Source organism: Vanellus vanellus, assembly GCF_965231255.1.
Source record: "Vanellus vanellus genome assembly, chromosome: 2".
In the NCBI taxonomy this organism is placed as follows: domain Eukaryota; kingdom Metazoa; phylum Chordata; class Aves; order Charadriiformes; family Charadriidae; genus Vanellus; species Vanellus vanellus.
In genome coordinates this window covers 132,848,064-132,868,777 of record NC_138906.1, presented here as the reverse complement: position 1 = coordinate 132,868,777, position 20,714 = coordinate 132,848,064, and the positions used below count along the sequence as shown (strand labels likewise).

Here is a 20,714-nt window from a genome sequence, read left to right as displayed (position 1 = left end):
GTTTAGACTAAAAGAAGGTAAATTCAGACTAGATAGAAGGAAGACATTTTTTACCATGAGGGTGGTGAAACACTGGAACAGGTTGCCCAAAGAGGTTGTAGATGCCCCATCTCTGGAAACATCCAAAATACTAAAAGTCTACTGCTAAAAAGGGAGTAAAATCTGGTCTCTAAATCTGGACAGACAACAGGAGATTTAAATTGATGGGAAAAAAAAAAGATTCCAATGAGGCACTAAGTAAAATATCCTAATGAAAAGGTTAAGAAAACTCTGGAAGAGACCACTTGGGAAGCACTGTGCAGGAGTCTCCACTACTGGAGGTTTAGTAACACAAATGACAAGTGTCTGTCATGAATTACATAAGGATAGCTGATCCAGTGCTAGTTACAAAGTTAAACATGTTAAGTCCAGACCTTCATCACCTTCAGTGTCCTTTCCTCAGTGCCGTTTTCTAAAATTTTATCATAACAAAGAAACCCCACCACGACAGACTGCTGAGATTGGCACATGATTAACATAACTGAGAGCCAGAATATACATACACTTGGGAAAATGATCTAAATTAATCACATGTAGATCCTGAACGTCAGTGCTGTGACTACCTCTGAGAACAAAACTAGCCTATTTTTACTTGCATCACTCACTAGACAAATTAATTTTAGTATCTTGCTCACATAATAAATCAAATGCGTTGATTTAAAAAGGAGTCTAGCTTTATACAACCGTGTAATTTATTCTTTAGCAGAACAAATTAGACCAACCTTACAACCACCAGATTCTTATTTTGTTAGAGGAAAAGCCCCCAAGAATTACTAGCCACTTGCCACAGGACATCTCTTTGTCTCCACTGAGCACAATTATACCATTTCTATTTCAATATACTGTTAATTTATACTTCTCCCATATTATTCTTAAAGCTATAGCACTATAAATATTGACACTGTTCGTCTCACGTAGGCATCAGGGATAGTTGTGCTACATGGCTCCAAAATGCTTCCCTCTGCATAGCAGTACTGCCAGAGCACTGGTGAAAGATGTCAGCAGCTCTGAGGAGACACCACCATCGATCTGGACTCTTATACACGAGCTAGTGTTCTCATTGCCATGAGAAAAAATGATAGGTTTATTTTCAAGCTACACGCTAATTTAAGGATAGCAAGAACCAGTCACATAAAGAAAACAGATTCTCTTTATGCCCTGCTCGAAGAGCTCTAAATCAGTACAATTCTTATGAGAATTATTCAAAGTGCAGTGCTGTTGTTATACTCATGAAAAGGCATGGAAAAATGATTACTCACTTAAAAGACAACACAAATTCTCAACTAGTCTTTTCTGTTTATCAGCATTTTAGTCACCTTTCTTCCTCAGAGCCCTGTGCCCTTCTGCAGCTCCTTTCTCAGGCCTCTGTCCTCTCCACACTTTGCTTCATCCCAAAGACAGACTCCTGTCAGGATGCTTTACATAGTATTTTGTGCATACAGATGTTTATGTGAATAAACATACATGAGTAAACAAAGTTACTAAAAGATAGTTGGGACGTTTTGCCAAAATTTTTATTTTAGGAATCGGTCTAGACTAGATTAGTGGGTGAAAAAACAGAAACCGCTTAACTAAAGGCATCTCACAGACCCAAGTTCATACCAGCTCTCACAAGTTGGTCTCTTTCCTTTAGTTCTCGCAGAACAGGTGCTTGCAAATACCTAATTATAACTGACCAGTCAATTACTTTGTAAATTGTTCCAACAATACAGTGGGGGCTATTATAAGTCTTGTTAAACATGATCATGACCTCACTCAATTGAAAAGAACCCCTTCCTGAGGTCACCCATTCAGTGTCCCAGTGTCCAGACACCCAGTCAGGTGTCTCCAGTTACTCAGTACTGGTGGCCCAAGCTGGAATAGGTATCAGCTTCTAGTAGAGACAACTTCCCCTTCTGGAAAGCTGAGACTGCTAGGAGCCAACATTGCTGACTTCTCCTGAATAACAGATGGAAGAGATGTCCTTTCATTTGCACCTCCCTGTGCCTAATCTCTTAATTCCACAAAAGATTCAGGGTGTAAATGGGCAAACAAAGTTTCTGTTTAGTTGTTTATTTTTATATTAAACCAGGTAAAATACATATGTATTGCCCTTAACTAAATATTCTGCATCAAACCCCAAGAAGCCTTCCCCCCCAGCTCCAAGTTTTATGGCCTGCGTTATGCCCCCCACAGTTAAATCCTACAGATAATTTAAAGATTAAATCCGGAACAGGTTTCTAGAAAATACCAGAGTGCGTTGTTGAAATTAAAACATTTAGAATTTAATGGAGGGTTATATTTCTACTGCAGAACTCCAAGACTGATTTAAAATTACAACAAAAGATTATTACTCTATTAAATGCTGTAGTGGTTTCCTGCAAGAGGAAAATGTGTGAAAAAAGTCTGGCTTGATATACTAGCAGACCTTTTTGCAGTGTCTGTGGGTGGTATTGAGATATCGATATCTTTAACAGCCATTGATCACCAGCTGTTTTACTTCAGAGAATGTAGCCCCACTGCAGACTTCTTTCTATAGCTCTGTTTCAGCAAGTACAGTTACAGCTGCTCAAACTCATGCGAGTTACTTTCATTTTGTCTTTCATTTAATAAACTGCAGAAATGAATCAGCATTTTTGAAAAAGGTCTAGAACGGTACGTTGAAAACGCACCCTTTGACAGAATACATCCTTCAAGCAGACATAAGCAAAACTCTGCATCCACGTTTTTTGATTGCAAAATACCCAGATCTGCCTACTGTCTAGAACTTCAGGAGCAGACATATCAACGTATACATGCAAGTTTATCCTTATACAGCAGTAGTTTTTCTTTTCAAGTCAAGTTAAAGCTGTAACTCCTGAGCAGACCTACATGATCTGATTATAGAACCTTGAGGGTATTTATTCACCACAGAAACTTAATTTATGCACCGAATAAATTCAAAGTCCAATGTGAAAAGGAATGAGACTAATTACTCTGATGTATGCATGTTAGGCAGCAGCACTTACATATAATCCATCAGGATCTATGGCTTGAGAATATCTCCACAATTGCTTTAACAGACAAAAGGTTTGATCTAGCATATGCATTTTTTGTCTACTGCAAGTTAGAAGTACAGCTGTTTAATCATTTTCATAACTGTGAATGCTGCACAGAATATGTAGCAGAATTAATGAAAATAATAAAATTAGATGCAAATTAAAAACCAGAAATTATGAATCTTGTCTTATCTGTGATTAATGGTTCCAATATTTAATTACCTTTTTTTCACTTCAAGATTGAGTGCATCCTGTATCTTGTTTATGCCTTTGTCATAAGGCTTAAAGCTACCACAAGCTAGGATGTGTGTTCCATCTGTACACAGAGTGATTAAGCCCCTGCTCAACCTCTCTTTGATCAACTGAATAATTTGAACTCTTTAATCTTCACTTCATAAGCCTTGCCTAACAACCTCTGGATCATTCGTGCTCCTCCTTTGAACTCCTTCCAAGATTCCAAACGTCCTTTTGAAAGCATTTATCTGATAACAAGATATTGTAGGAAAAGTTGCGCCAATATGGTAGAGCATATCCCCCATTTTCAGTTGATATTGCCTTTTAATCCAGCGTTTTTTGTCATACCTTAGCACTAGGAGTTCATATTGAGGTGGTTATCTATCCACAACAGCCTCTAAATCCTAATATTCTATTATGACCAAAGAGTGAAAAACCACTACTTCAAAATAAGCACACTGTCCTCAGGAATCTTGCCTGGAAAGTTAAGAACCACAGTATATATTTCTCCCCTTCCTTCCTACACTTCCCCTTCATTCAGTATGAGTCACTTTTTATTAACAATAGTTAAAAATCTTAAGTTATTTTTATGGATAATATATATTAAAATAAAGATTGTCTTACTCAACAGACTATTCTGATGTAAGGTGATACCACAGCAGTCACTATACAAAAAATCACTAAGTAAAATCATAATCCTGTAGAAATTATGATCCATTTACACATACGGAGAAAGCAAGCATCTGGTTCAAAAAGCCCGTTCCATTATTTTAAACAAAACAAACCTTTTCAGTCAACAATAAAGGAAGATAATTAAAAAAACCCAACTAAACACCCAGACTAAGAAAACACACACACGTTACACATCATTAAGATGGAGGTTAAAAAATGCTTGGTCAAGTCATTCTTGTTTGATGATAACATGCCTTGTTAGGAAACATCAAGATCTTACCCATAGTGAGCACCATACCTGTTTGCGCATGACGTCTGTAGCTTGCATGATATAGCGAGGAGGTAGCCCGTGGCTGCGAGCCAGAATGATCGCCTGCTCCAGGGTAACACTCAGAGTGCAGCTGCAATGGAAGACAGAAGTCAGCTATCTGCTAGCAGTGATTTCCTTAAAATAATCGCTTTTAGATCAACTATCTTTTTTTTTTTAAAAAATGTTATAAATAAAAAAGTAGACCTGCCCCCTCTCCCCCCCTCACCCATGCAGGCATTAGCCTGAACACTACAATATTTCTTAATTAGAAAGATTTTGAGTGTAAGAAGAGTTCCTGCTGACTTACAACCAAAGCTGTTTAAAAAAAAAAAAAAAATCCACAAAACAATAAAAACCGCAACCCAATTATGGATTGGCAAGTGCATGAGAGAGTGACAACCCAGAGAGAAGGATTTTTCGTAATTGTATAAATTCAGGTGGTTTCTGCACACTTTATCTCTCACCCTCTACTGTTAATGCAGACCCTAGCTTTGGTACCAGGATCCTGACCTCTTGCCATTAATTTAGCTTGGTTATCCTCATGGCACATCAATGCAGAGATGTTTACTCCTTTCAAAAAAGAAAAGAAATAAATAGGGCATTCCTTCAAATAAACTGTCCTCTCCTACTCTGCCATCTTTTTCAAGTAAAAGCTTGAGGACAAAAACTGATCACGGTACCACATCCTAATGAAAAGGCTGTAATGGCTTTGTCAAAGCAACCAGGAAAGTTTCAGAGCTAACGATCTTTCTGTAGGACAACCTGTCATTGCACCAGACAAGAAGTAGTAGGAAAAGTCATTTTGGACATGCCATCAGATTTCAGTTGTCATGGCGAGGATGAGGATAGATAGATGGTTACTCATACAATCAAGACCAAAGCTGTAGAAGGCTCACACATAAAGGCAAGAAAACTGAGTAGAAACAAGCACTTTTTGAAAAGCACAACATGTCTGAGGGCTGCTATCATCCAAGAGGTGAGAGTGGCTGCATTCTGCACCAGTAAGCTGCTAGATGATTTTTCTGTTCACAACTGACATACTGCAATAATCAAACCTCTTCAGCCAGAAAGATGAGGTGCACAGAGAATGATCCTACCTCAGCGGAACCTGACAAAAGTTGCATATTTCAAATTCAAATAATAGAAGTAAGGCACATGGTTAAAACATACTTTTGAGTAGACTTTTGGCAAAATCCTGACCAAAAGATTCTGCATAGCTTATATTATGCACACAGAACAGACAATATGTTTCAATCAAACACTCATCTTGCTGAGCAGAAGATCTGTAGGAGGAAAAATGTGTCTGCACTGATTTTCTTACTGAAAAAAAAAAACCCTACCCTGACATGTTTTAAATACTGCTTAAGTAAATTTATGGACTGTAAAAAGTTTCACAGTGGTGAGCATAGAAGATATTAAATCTGATCTGTAGCTTTATTAATGGCCTTTCATTAAAAATTTATAAGCTAAGTGATTTTCCTTGGTAATGAAATAACTTGTATTCCCTGGTTTCTTGTATACACTGACCTCAGAGTTAAATTGAAGGAAAAATCTATTGATCTTTTGTGTTACATGTTTGATTAAGGTGGACAGTAGTTAAATATTAGACTAGAAATTCTAAACATTGTGTTTTCATCTTGTCTTTGAAAGGTGAAATATTGCATAAATACAGTACATGCTCATAACATTTACCAGCACCAAAATCTAAACGTCTGACCTTCAGGACCGGACTGCAAAGGAAGCTTTGTCCCACTGACAAGGGGTAAAAGCAAAAGTATCTGAAATCTAATTTGACAAGTGTAATCTAAGCCAGAGAAAAAGGGTAAAACCTCTTTCTGTAGGTATAATAGAGGTTAATGGGCTCCAAGCACAGCTTTCAACCAACCAGTTACTGAGCCAACTTTCCCATAAATCCCATCTTCCTGGAACTCACAATTCTGAAAGAACAGAACAATCATATTCTGCATGTGTGAATCAAAACGAACAAGAACCTCCTAAATGAAGGTCAGTTTCAAGAATTAGGTGCAAACACTAATCTTGTGATCACGAAAGACTGCCAAACTGCTCACGATCCAAAACCTGATGAAATGGCTGGTGATCACGGACATTAAGTGCCGTCTACATTTCGACAATGCCAACTGTGATTCAGAAATAACGTTGCCAAATGTGTCAATAAAGACATAACCAGAGAGGGAAAAGCAGGGACAAAGAGTAAAACAGCATAAGGAAGATTTCTTTGATAGGCTACTATGAAGGTAGGCAACAACTATAGTAGAATCCTGAAACATATAGGCTAAAATTGAAGATCTCACCTCAAAACATAAAAGAAAAGTAGTTCTAAGGATAGTAATTTTAATGTATCCTAGGAAAATAGTAGTGAAGACACTCAAGATGACAGCAGTGGTGATGTTAACTATTATCACACCTCTTTAATAAAACATTTTACGTTCAAGGTGAAGTCCTACAGTAATGCTGGTTAGACACATCCACTGTTTCTTTTAAAAAAACCTTCTTACTTATTAATGTATGTTAAAAAATGTTAAAATAGCATCAGTGGCATGATTGCATTTCAATATACTATACCATTAGTGATGCACTTTAATATTGCTAGATTTTGTGTTTTTCTTAACGCATGTAAAAGGTCTGATCAATGGTGGAATTAAATATAAATTATTGTTTATGGCTTTTGTCATGTACTCATGAAATAAGGTTACTACTTTCTAAATTAAAAACCAACAACACTCAAGTAGCTTTATTTTGGTTGAATACTGAATCAATGAGATGGCATCCTCTAATAAAACTGATCACATAAACCTTCCATGGCACTACACTGAAGTGACTCACTAGTGAACACGTATTTACATGCTGGTGCTTTCTCTCAGCTCCTCAAATATAGTTTTTGAATTGCTACATTTTCTTTATCACAAATCAAACTGCCCTGGAAACCAGCTGTGAACGAAACAAATGCACACACAAAAGATCAGATGGTAACATGGAAAAGTCTTAACTGGAGGTACCTCAGCAATAGGACTGCCAAGCACAGAGCGATCAACCAAATACAAATTTAAGCCAATACAACTTGTACAATTTCATGAAACAATACGAAAGCTGGGAACTCCTCATATGGTAAGACTGTTCTGGTGGTCTGAGCAAGGTTTAATATCACGGAAATGTCAGCAAATATGTGCAATATGTAACAATCCACCCTTCTCCCCCATTTTAAGCGCTGCTGAGCAGATGGTAATAAAGTTTACAAAGAAATTTGGAAGCAGTTCTGACCCCTGAAAGTATCTGCTCATTTGGATGCAATTAGCCCAGACAAACCAAACAAGGAAAATATTAGGGAAAAAACTCCTTCAGTGCTCTCATAACATTCTGTTATGGGAAGCATAAATCCCAAATCCATGTATTTTACAGTGTAAACAAATCAAAATCTGTTCTCACTCCCTCTCTTTTCCTCTCATCCCTTCTTTTATGCCAGAAAAACAAAAGACCCAAATTCATCATCTCAGAATTTATGTCAGTTAGAATCACAAATTCCCTGCCTTGACAGATTACAGCAGCAAGGCAGCACAGACATTTGGCTTTTCCAGCACAACTGGGCTGAGAATTCCTCATTTCACCCATTTGGTTTCCAAGAAACAGAAGGGGCTGCAGCTGCTCCCAGCCTCTGTCTCTTATCCCCAGACTCTCATCAGTCATGACAGTATTGATGTGAAGATTAAACACAAACTTTCAAACATCTTCCGGATCAGACCATCCTGAACAAGAGAGGTTAAATCATTTTCTGCCACCAATAGTCCATTTGTTTCTGACTGGATGTGATTTCTACTAAAGGGCAGTAAAATCTGCTGGACAGACATACATCTGCAATGAAAAATGGAGTTGTAAAAGAGGAAAACAGATTGAAATTCTCTAAGAAATGGATTATTTCATGACAGCTTGTTTAATGTCACCTGAAAGGAAAAATAATTTGAGTTCATGTACACTACCTAGAGAGCTGCCACTCAGCAAACTGTATATCTATGTTACCAGAGTAAAAAGAATCTAAATCATTCAGTTCATTCTCAGGTTCCAATTAGGATTCCAGCCATCCTACATCCAAAGATGCATCAAAACATCCCTTAGAAAAATGCCCTGAATAGAAAAGATGAGGTGAAACAAATTGGTTTAGTAGTTACCACAGTCAGAGACGTCAAAATGAATTATGTCCTGGCTACGTGAAGAGGAAAAAAATATGAAACGGATGCATGTATGCTTAGTCTAATTAAAATCTAAAGCTTCTACTTAACATGTAATTTAATGCCATTGTTATTATTTTAATTACTTTTCTTTCCATACATCGTAAGCTAATCATACCTACATTCGACCACCCGTTAAACCAATTACACCATTAAGTATTCATTTGTTTCTGCTCTCATTTGAATTAATGCTTATAGAGCTGCTATTTTTTATGTCAGTGTATGCAGCAATTAAAAACTTTAGTACTAAAGGAACTCACTTTGGAGTAAAAATTTGGGGGGGTATTTCTCTCTAATTACTAGTGATTGCTTGGTAATATGTATTGATTTGGGTGAGAAACCCAAATAAGAAAATAGGCCATGATAAACCTAAAAAGGAGGGAAAACGTTCTTCAGGACTAAAAGGAATACGCATAAAAAGTGTAGACAGATCTAATGGAAGATTCTCCCACAATTTCAAAGCTGTTCTCATTGTGGGAGTATGTCTCCATGCAAATAAAACTGAAGTTTGCATTCTCTCTGTGCATATACTAAAGCTTTGCTGAACAGAATTTCGTCTCATGGAGGGAGGGAAGTTGGGCCAGACAATACGTATTAGAGAGAAAATGAGCAAGAAGTTCATACATTAAACTACGATATTGTGTTTTACAATTATAGTAAAACTCTACTGGAGTTCAGGACTTAGGTTCAGTCCCTTTATGAACCTTTGTGAAGCTGAGACGTTCCCAGTGTGGAAGGACCACTACTTTAAAATTTGCCTTGGACTGAACTCATCCACTGAAGGTTAGTCCAAGACTTCTGTTACTTTTGCCAACATACAGCAAGCCATTACTTTGCACATGAAATATATGTATCCCATTATGGTGGTTCGCTAATCATAAGCAATGCTTCAAAAAGTGACTATCTGTGGAAGATATTACGCCACCACACAGAAGTGGATAGACGATGGTTAAGGGGACCTCTGCCTTTTATCCATTAAGCATCTGCATGCACAAGTTTCCTTCACGGGAGGCACCACTGTGATTACATAGTTGTGCAAACCTCAAATTAAATATATCCCAACTCCTGTATCAGGCATGCATCCACCATCCTGCGACAGGATATTCAAAGCTCTACCAGGTATTTCCAAGCACAAGCTACCAACAAAGTTCTGACTTGCTGAAGTAGATGGTATGAACTAATCAAGCTAGAGAATCAGTCTTGGGAGGTAAGTATACATTAGCCATATTTCAGACCCGACCTTGGTTAATGACCTTTTGTAGTTAACAAATATAGTTTTAATCAGGTTTATCAGATGTAATATTAGTAATTTTCAATCCTGAAGCATGAAACATACAGTAAGTAATGATGACTTTATCTGTAGCTTATTTGGAAGACTACTATCATCCAATCTACTTACAGAAATAAAATGTGACCATTCTACCTTTTTTAAAAACAGAGAGCTTTTCAAAGAATTATGAAAAACCCCAACAAAACCAGCGCTTCTTTTCACTGTACATCTGTCAGTGTTAAAAAAACTGCACAGAGCATCTTTTCAGAAACATTCTTCCTGTAAGATCTTGCCGCCTTTAATCAGCTGGAAATGTTGCAAGGAGGAACTTCCACCATTAAATATTCTTTGTTTGATGAAAGAGCAGCATTTTCAAAAGATTCAAAGTATCCCATGCCTTTTGTTTGCTCATTCTCAGTCATACATGCGAAAACAAACAAAAAAATCTAAAGTCAACTGGAACCTCAGCTTCAGCCATTATCTCTTGTTCTGTGCAGAAAGTCTTTCACATTAAAGGCTTCTTCCCATGTAAGCAGGCAAGTAAATCTGCTGGAAAATTACAATTTACTTCCTATCTTATAACAGTTCAGGTTATTCACTTAAATCTCTTCCACCTCAGAATTTAAAGAAGATTTGGATAAGTTCTTAATGTTAGATTGTTTGAGAGGATGTATTCTATTTTTTTTTGGTAAGGTAGCAGTTTTTCTAAGGAAGAATCAGATTCTCCCAAAGACCTGGACTGCAGATGAAGTGATGCTGCAGGAATTGAAGCGTAAGAGGATAACTCTGTAGAGCAAGGTGATCGAGTTGTGTGTCAACCCTGCTACTAAATGTCTATCCTGGTCCATTATATTAAAAGGAATCCAAATAGAAAAAAAGAACACCTTGAAATCCGTACGAGTAATAAGTTAGATCCATCTTTTCTGTCTCAGTGCACTTTATGCACTTCTCTGCATTTTCAACAAAACAATGTCTCAGAATTTAAAACATGCAAGAGAAATCTAGGAATATAGTCTTTCACATACATATTAGAGACGAACAAAGCAAAAATGGACCAAGTTGCCCATGAAAGGCAAATACAGAACAAAATACAACTATCATCACTGTAGAAACAACCTATTTGTGCTAAATGTCTTGTTTACATAATCTTAAGACAAGTTTTTGCATATTTAACAATTACATAACTGTTTTCAAATAGTAACCAGCACAGAATGGAATACATTGCTATCCTAAATTATTTTAGGATAACAAAAGTTTTTCTGTGCCTCAGCAGGTAACATATCACAAAAATACACTAACTGTTGCCAGACATAGCAAAACTGCCATTTAAAAAAAGAAGGGAATCTTGACTAAATGGGAAGGTAGCAGGCATAAAAGCACAGTTTAGACCAGAAGGATGGAGAGGAGCAAGGATTAGTTTTTCAGCCTATGCTGACCTGCCTCCTCAAAGTAGTCCTATCGATCCCAGAAAGCCTTCTTATTGTGGAGCTAATAGCCTAAGTACAGCTGCAAAACTTCAGGGCGACGTTTTTTTTTTTTTTGGTATCACACAGTCATTGAGGTCAGAACTCAATTCCTACAGAAAATTTCTAAAATAATCTAAACCGAAGAATTCTTACAATAGAACGTCTAAAATCTAAATTCAGAATACTTTTTTTTCACCTTGTTTCATTTGATTCACAGAAAGGCAGTTGGCCATGATGGACAGCTTATGGTGTTACTCTGCTTGGCTATGTGGAAGATGGAGCAGGTTTAGCTGGATTGCAGGAGCTGTGCCAGCTACAGGAGACAGCATAATCAACCCTTGGCAAAACCTGCCTCATCATTCAGCCGAGTGTCTGCCAGCCAGAACCCCACTGCTTGAAGGATGGCAACACTAAGGAGAGACTTTCTGGAGGGGAAATTAAAATTCAGAAAAGAAAATAAGACAGTGATTTTTCTGGGGTTCATCAAGATTACAAAAGAATTCTTTTCTCTCAGTCCTCCAGGAAATGCAAAATTTTAAATAAACTTGGGATTTGTTTCATTTGGATGCTTTAAATGATTCCTTTGAGCCTGTAAGGCCTGTGGTCCCTGAATAGACTTCTGCAGCTGCTGCACCTAATTTCATTTTGGCATGGAAAGAGGCTGGGACATGTCTGTGCAGCGCAGCCTCGCTCTTCTCCCTCAAGCAGGAGCTAGCATCCTGATTCAATAAAATTTAAAAGTGCCTTTCATCACCTATATTTGTACAGAGTGATTGCAACTTCAAACAGAACGAATACAAGTAAAGCAAGCAGAGTATTGTTTACAGGGTGACAGCTGATTGGCAGGCAGAAATATAATTATGGATGATAAAAAAGAGAAAATAGAAATGCAAACTATTGATTTCTTGGACTAATTTAGAGCTCTGTTCCTGATGTTGATCAACAAGGCGTGTTCGCTTATGATAATCCAAGGGGAGTTTGTAGTATTCGCATGTCACTTAGGACAGTGAAGGTTAAAGAGATTTATTTTTCCCCATCCTTGTTTTTCTAGTGATCGAAATATATTTGAAAAGAACTGCTGTCTGAAATAGATATAGGATTTCAGGGTCTAATTTAAATTGGTAAACATATTGTCATAATAAAAATCAAAGCAAAGCAATCACCAGCAATTCAAAATCCCCAGCATTATCTTGGATGTAGGGATGAAAATATGAACTCTGTCAAGCTGTTTTAGCCTAGTGCAGTGTAAAAAGCAATTTAATATGGATCACAGAGAAGTCAGAAACCAAGACACTGCTGATCCAGAGATCAGCAATCACTGTCAAAGCAGACAAAGCTGCTGTTTCATAGTTCTTGCCCTCTTCTGCATTGGACTGCCACCCATCACCTCCCTCCCAAGATACTTGGATTTGCTTCTCATTAGAAGGAGGGTTGGCAGACACCCCACCACCACCACCCCCTGCCAACCCATGATGCTTAAGTTGAGAAAACACAGAAAGGTCTCTCCAGTCAGTTCATTAAGAGACAGATAAATTGAGTGAGGGAAGGTTCATATATATTTTGTTGAAAGTCTATTAAATATATCTAAATTCTGACAGATTAATGGTTTGCTGAGTTCCCACTCCCCATGAACAAAAGAAAGCTGCTGACCAGCAGAGCACTCTGTACTCTTCCACAACCTCTCAGAAATTCCGTCCCATTAGACATCAATCATAGAAATTAGGCTAAAATGAGGGTTTTTTTAAAAAAAGAAAGTACACAGGAACCTTCCACTGGGTTGATTATTTTTCATTTTTAAGCTGGCAAGACTAATAAGTGAAGAATATACTTTCAAAGTTTAGCCTGCAAGGACAATTGACATCTTTCCCCCATCCGCTTGCCTAGTAGCATCTGTAGATAATCCCAGTTTTCAACTCATTTAATATCTGTAGCAAAGTGTTAAAAAACAGTTTTAAGTCCTTGGTCTGGGCCTACAAAATGTGGATTTCTGCAACTGATCACAATCAAGCACTTCACAGCACTTCGTTTCTGAGAACACAGAAGGTGAGATACACAGCTCAATACAGCCAGAGATAAATATCCTCTCTTACTGAAAATCAGTAGTTTGAACTCCAAAGAACTAACTTACAATTTAAAGAGCATTATTTTGCAAGATTATCTGCCATGATTAAATATTATTCCAACAGACAGAAGAATTAAGCCTTCAAGACTGCAGGCAACTTGCTAAATCATCTATGTCTACAGGACTTGATCACATCCAGCATCTTATTCTTCCCTCTTCTGTTCTCCTCACAGGATTTCCTGGTGCTCCAAGACAGTTTCACTCTACAGAGCAGCAAGAGGAGCAGGTTCACAAAAACACAGTGGAATTTAGCAGTAGAAATGTCAGGAAAAAAATTCACCCAGCAAGCCTACTAGCTGGAGACAAAACAAGCTTTCTATCTGGGCAAAGGCAATTTCAGAATGCCAAAAAGCAGAGCCCACTTAGTGCTGGACTGTAGAGATGTGGCCCAAGGAGGCCATGAAGTGACTTTACATGACTTTGAATTCTAACGAAAAACTTCTTCATCCATCCAGTTTGTATGCACAACAGTAACTTCAGGAAACCATTATGAAAAAAAACTTCCTCAACTTTTACCACTTCAAAACATAATAGCACAAGAATCCCTTCTAGTCTCTAAATACATGAGTTTTGCTCTGAACTTTTGGAAATTCAGGGCAAAACGTCTTTGAGTACCTATAAAATATCAAGTAATGCATTCCTTTTTCCTGGAGGGCCTATCTTAAAGCGTCTCTGATAATGCCAAGAGTTGATGTTTCTTTCTCTGAACAGATGGTAGCCACAAAGGCAGTATTAATGCACAAGTGAAGTAACAGCGTCTTGTACAAAAGCTCAAATGGACTCCCTGTAAGGGAGAACTAGTCACGCTTTAGAGAAAAGTGTTTTGCATCTTTATATAAGTGATCTCGAATCCTTTACCATCTAGATGGAAACCCACACAACACATTCAAACCCCATTCCCTTTGTTCGTAATATAGTCTTGAAATCCAATATATGTTTTCTAATATTTTGTGGGTTTAAAGTATACTTAAATAGACATTTAATAGTTTATACCTTTGACTTAGCCCTTTTGAGCAAAATTTGATGAATAGTTTATTTTCATCTGAGATCAGCTCACGTTCACAATCAAGCATACAACCTCTTACTCAGTCACCGAATTATTCTGAAAAATTTGTGACCTGCACACTGTGGGGTAATAGTTTATTTCGGCTATTAAAGTTAGTCTGACTTTATTCTTAAACTATAAGAATTTTTGGCACAAATATACTGGCAAATTCAGAACTTGAATCTATGAAATCATAATGAAACCCAGAGGTAGTCTTTTTCAGCTTTATAAAAAACTGGCAGAATTAAGCCCAAAGTCTTTTCTGAGCGCATAAGACATGAAAATGAAACCAAGATAAAGAGCCAGAGAAAAGCTTTATAGCTTCATGGTCTTCTGAAATGACAACTGCATGTCAGTCCATGCTATATAGTATTTCCATCTTCATTTAATATAGTTGTTAGTGTTAAATAACACAACCTTTTTCTGGTTTTGCCTAAAATCAAGTGCAGTATACAGCATGCTATATATCAGTGATAGAGAACAAGACAAATAGTCTGTTGCAAACTCTTAAAAGAAGTGGCAAGCATTGTTTTTATACAACTTAACTGTGCTGGCTATACATGGAGCTTTTTCTGTTTTTCATGCCTGATAGCTGCAATGCAGATTATGATGCTCCTTTTTTTTTCTTCCTCCTCAAAGCTCTTTTAAAGAAAGGACATTACTTAAAATAAGGAGGAAGTAATGTTTATTCTAACACAATTTACTGGTAACCAAGTCTGCTAAAATACAGATTTTCACAGATAAGAAGATAAGGAACAACATATTTTTAACATTGCTACCTGTGATCCACAGTTTGGAATTATTATAAAAAGAGCCAATATTTAGCATCAGATTCTTGGCTGTTAGGATTTTTTTGTTTGTTTGTTGGGAATTTTTCTCCCCTCCACAGTTGTACTTTTTGCTTTTTTGCTATAATGTACAAAAAACTTTGTAATCTGGCCGGCTGGAACATAAACATATCGCTGCCTTTGATGAATATCAAGTACTAGAGAGTTCTACAATGATGCTATTTTCATATATACCTATGTCTATTAAAATCTCTAAGTGTTGACGACAAAGATCTGTTGATTATACCTCACTTCATTTATTAATATTAATGACACCAACTGTTCGACGGGCCAAACTTCTAGTTATGATAAGGCACACCTGCAAAAATGTGTACCTCTTCTGTTTCCTTTTTTCCCCTTGAAACAAGCTCTATTACAATTACCCCTAGCTTACAAAGCAAATACAAATTTCAGCATTTCTTGCCTGTATTAAGAGTTTAATACAGTATGTGTTATTCACCTAGGAAACCTTCCTTTTTCTGCTTTAGCGGTTAAGATTCCTCCCCTTTTCTGACTTGAATAAGGAACAAACCATTACAAGTGCACAAAACAAAATCATACTGCTCATTTCTGTCAATCACTGCAAATGCCATTCTAGAATTTCACCACAAATCCTTCAAGCGTGTTAGATATTTCATCTAAGTGGTTAGATATTTATTGTAAGACCTCTATAAATAAAAAAGCCGCAGTCTCCAACCTCCAATGACTGAATGACTGACTGAAACAAAGGGAGGCAAAGAAACTGTCATACCGGTGAACTCCACTGTTGCACATAATAATGTGACAAGCTCCCAGCCTGCTACAGAGTTCGGAAGACACTGAAAGCAATCCAACTCCGGAAGCACTGCACGCAGTGTATGCGCAGGCAGCCGTGCGCTTGGATCGGATAAAGGACCCTATCAGTCGGTAAAGTTCATCCAAGCAGTTGAGAGGCCTCATCAGCTGCAAGAGAGGAAGAGAGAGACATATTTAAATATTTGCTAGTGAGAGCACATGAAATGCTCTTTTAGAGCAGGTCATCACAGATGCAGATGGAACAGCAGGGCTGGCTGAGAAAGCCGAAGCCAAATTCCACAACATAAATAGAGTCTTTTGTTACATGACCTGTAACAACTTTTTCAAACTTTTAATTCTTACTGTCACTGACTGTTTCATTCCCAGTCCTGTCTACAGAAGTGTTTTTCACTTCAACAGACTGAATAGACCCATCAGTGCCATTTCCATTAATGGTATTGACAAAGGGAAGCCATGAAGAGGCAACCTACAACTGTACACCTATACAGGAGGGATGCCAAAACTGGTTAATTGACTTGCTGAGAAAATCAACTTATAATTAAAACGTTGTCCTTCATTTATGCAAACGTCTATTTCCTAATCCTGGCTAACAACAGGGAAAAATAAAAGTGAACGCAAGTGATAAAAACATACTACAAAACAAGAACAGTTAACTTTGTAGTGGGACTTACAATAACCTCAGCAATACCGTACAGAAAATAAAATGATACACCTAGTAAAGAAGGTAGCTTCAAGTGGAAGGCTGCTCTCAGAAGAGGAACCTTCAAGAGTGGTCTAGCAATGAAAGACATCATCTCATGGCGCTTTGTGCAAAGGAGATGTTCACAAGACAGTTTTGCAGATCTCATAATTCCAAATTCCCTATTCTTTTTATTCCAGAACCACTTAAAGATTCCAACAACCCCACCCCACCCCCCCGCTACTCAATGAACAAACCCTTTGAAAAACAGGTTCATTTCCTAAAGACAGTTTTAACTAATTAGGGAAATGGCAGCTTCACTTGCTCCTATATGAAGGTTACTTCATTGGAAAGCATAGAGATCAAGTAAATCAATTATAGCATCCAGCATATTTAAACCTGGGCACAAATAGATTTAACTTTGTTTAGATCCTATTGGTTTAACTTGCATCCATTTAAACTGATTTTAGCTGGTGCCATTTCTTAATGCAGAGCTATGGAGAATAGAGCAAAAGGCACAGCCATGCACTCTTGCACATCATGCACTCTTGGCTTGTCCCAGTTGCAAAATAAATGCATTAGCTTAACCGAGCATCCCTTGGTCAGATCTGGATTAAGAGGCACTTTTATCTTGCCCTTGAACTTTTCACTGAAATAGACAGGGAACAGGTTTAAGGGTAACAGGCACTCCACCTAAAGCTAGATGTCTCCTGCTGCACCTGTGGCTGCTTAGAAAGTTACTTTGCTGACTCAACAGGGAAGGCAAGGCACATGTCCTCCTCCCCTCCCATGCGGTCCAGTCTGTCAACTGAACTACCAGTCTGTTAACACCCATGCTGGGTGATACTGACATAAAATTTTAGTCTGTCATAGGGCTCCGCTGATGATCACAGTATTTCTCAAGCCACAGCAGCTCAATCGCTTCTGAAGTCAGTGTAGGCAAGGCCGAAGGCATTCTTGTTTCCCCGTTATTGGGCTGCATTATGGGCATTAACTCTCCAACAATGGCAGAGAGCATTAAATGAATTTTCATAGCCCCTGGGATCTCTCAGTCACAAAGGTTTAAAGAGAGATGAAGGCATTTGACAAAAGCCTAAATGAGGAGGTTCAGAAGAAAGCCACTCGAGCAGGATGCTGAAGGAGTATTCAATTTGGAACAGCGCTTCCAGTTTTCAGAACAAAGAATTTCTGCCGGCACCTGCTCTCCCCCCACATGCTCCTGGAAGAATTGCATTGCTCTGAAAGCACAGTGAAAAGGGAAAGCTATGGTTCCTCTTCTCAAATACATTGATGCCCTCCAGCCACAGCTTTAGATACCAAACCAGATGGCACCACATACCCCTAAAACACAGGTGGGACAAAATGCTGCAAGAGAGTTCCTCCTCTCCCTGCCCCAGCTTTAAATAATTCAATTTTTTTGATGGAATTAGGAAAGCCTCAGGAAAGGATTACAATAACACAGTGTGTAACATGCAAAGTTTAATTAGGTACTTAACATTTTTATTTACCTTATCTATATAAGCCGCTTTAGATGTTGAATTTGGAGGCAAGTTTGACTTGTCCAGGTAGAATGCCCTGAAAGAATAAACAGAATAAGGCAAAAATTGTTAATTGTTTAAACTCCTGAACGAAATGTATCTAAGTGACTATTCTTAGACACCATCCTAAAGTTGGATTTTGTTTTTTTTTTTTTAATTTTATGCTAAAGAGGATCAAGGAATAATACATGGGTAAATAGGCACTATCACTCTTTCTTTTAAAGTAATAAGGAACATTTTTTGTTCTGGAGACAAAAACTGACCCTCTGCCTTTTGACAGTACAGTGCAAAATTTTAATATCTAGCTAGTAGAAGAACTGGATATGAAAGTGATTTTCACCAAAGCTATCCATGAAAAGGTTTGTGGCAACTGCCTAGATTTTAATAGTAACTTCAGAAAACTTGGCATATAAACAGTGCCTGAGCCTCATGCACTACAAGCTTTTTTATATTAGCTTTATATAACTGCAATAATATAAAACCAAGAATACCAAACATGAAATGCAGTACTGACAAAGGAAACACACATACACATAAAAAGAAACGGAAAAGCAAAAACCCCTATAAGGGGCAAATATGCATCATACGAGCAAAATAGCATTTACAATGTGTGCCCTCACGCGTGCATACACAAATAAAAAACAAACTGCTTTTCTTTACTATTTCTGCACACTTCTTTGAAAATGAGTTATTGCACGGAAGGAAAAGCCAAAGAAAACTGTCATTCACCTGCAGAACATAAATGTGATAGAGAAAGCATACTTACTGTACCAGATTTATCTACTGTGTACTAAAGCTCATCAACCCACATTCTCCCAGCTCCTTCTACATTTCACTTATCAATGAACACTACCAGAAAAAGGGTCTATAAAACGGATCAATGCAACTTGCGTGTGGTTTCAAAAGACAAAGGTTGGCTAATTTCTGCATGGCACTAAGGAAGGCTTCCATGCTATCCTTCTCTTTTAAACCAGGAAAACTTCTCTTATTCAACACCAGAAAGGAAGAGCGTCAGCAAAGAGCACACAGGAAGCACAGAGCTCTTCTCCTGTTTCCTTCAACTCAGCAACCCTAGAGGAATTATTTTCTTTCCTTTCTACCTTATAAGCAAATTAATTGCTCACCACAGATGAGCTATCATTAAACGCAGGCAGAGGAAATATCTTATGTATCTCTGTGATAAGATCACAGTTTCTTTGCCTCTGCAGCATCACTTAAGAAAAAAAAATTGTCCCTGCCTATGGTAGGGGATTGAACTAGATGATATTTAAACGTCCCTTCCAACCCAAACCATTCTGTGATTCTCTGATCACAAAAATCATTCTGCTGGTTGAAAAGCTCCTAAAAATCTGCTGGGGCAGCTGAAAATAGAAACACCTGGTAGGCTTCTCTGCCTGGATGAGAACCAGGCAACAGCTACCACTGCAGCAATTCTGGACAAGGTTAAAATAAGACAAACCAAGAAAAACCCCACTGAACTACAGAAAATGTAGGGCAAAAGAAAACCCAACCAGATTTTCCAGAGGAAACCTCAGGGTATCAGTATGATCCAGCTCCACTGCCTGTGCACAAGGAGCAGATCTGACAAAGTCACAGCTGAGCCACGACCCAGGCTGGAACTACGGAGTGTGGTGACCAAATTTCAGTTGCAATAAAATACCAGAATAATCACTGAAAAGAATGCATCTTTGCATCCTACCTCTCAAATGACAGGATCACCTGGATCCTCCAGTCATGAAAACATTGATTCATATAACATACATGGATAAAAATTGCTCTCCCCTTTTTCTTATGGTTTTATTTCTGAGAGAAGTTATTCACATTGTTACATCTTTGCAGGGGTGCAGACCGCAGATTTGAATAGCCTTTTATTCTTCAATAATCTGGAATAAATGAGTTGATAAAAAAAATCCAGCCACCTTTAATTCTCATAGATTTTGCTTCCCATAACTCTGCAGTTTTGAAAAGCATCTTCCCCCACATTTAAGGTTTGAATTAATCCCCTCAGAAAGCACAGCAAAGCCAATCTAGTTCTGTTAGTCCATTAAGCTCATTGCATGATCCAGAATGTACCCTGTGTCAAAGGAAGCTGGAGACTATTGGAAGGAAAAGAGGTTTGCAGAGAAAATTACTCATAAATCACTTTGAGCAGCCATCGCACATAAAAGCTACCTCAGCAGCAACAGACCAACCTTTTTCTTTGTTAGCAAAGCTAAAAAACAAAGCATCACTCTGCCATCCACTGAACATTATCAGACTGAAAGCCTATATGTTTTTTCCTGCCATGCCACAGGAAAATCTGCTTCATTCTGTTCAGCACACCCATTCTCTTTGGACTGTTATTTCAGCAAATTCAGCTGCATTAAATGAATCCAGAAAGCAAATATAGAACAGCACACACATTAACAGAGTACATAGAAAATAATCAACTCGGGGTACAAAATGAAGCAACATGGACA

At 37.9% G+C, this 20,714-nt stretch overlaps 1 protein-coding gene across 1 annotated transcript in view; it reads right to left on the bottom strand.

Moving 5' to 3' along the window:
- The window catches only part of PREX2 (phosphatidylinositol-3,4,5-trisphosphate dependent Rac exchange factor 2), a gene marked incomplete at its 5' end in the record, with an annotated part of 185,079 nt that overhangs the window by 7,409 nt on the left and 156,956 nt on the right, over window positions 1-20,714 (bottom strand). Inside the window, 3 exons of the mRNA XM_082499510.1 lie at window positions 4,261-4,363; window positions 15,995-16,185; window positions 18,226-18,292. Coding sequence (XP_082355636.1) covers window positions 4,261-4,363; window positions 15,995-16,185; window positions 18,226-18,292 — 361 coding nt within the window. The remainder of the gene's footprint in view (window positions 1-4,260; window positions 4,364-15,994; window positions 16,186-18,225; window positions 18,293-20,714) is intronic.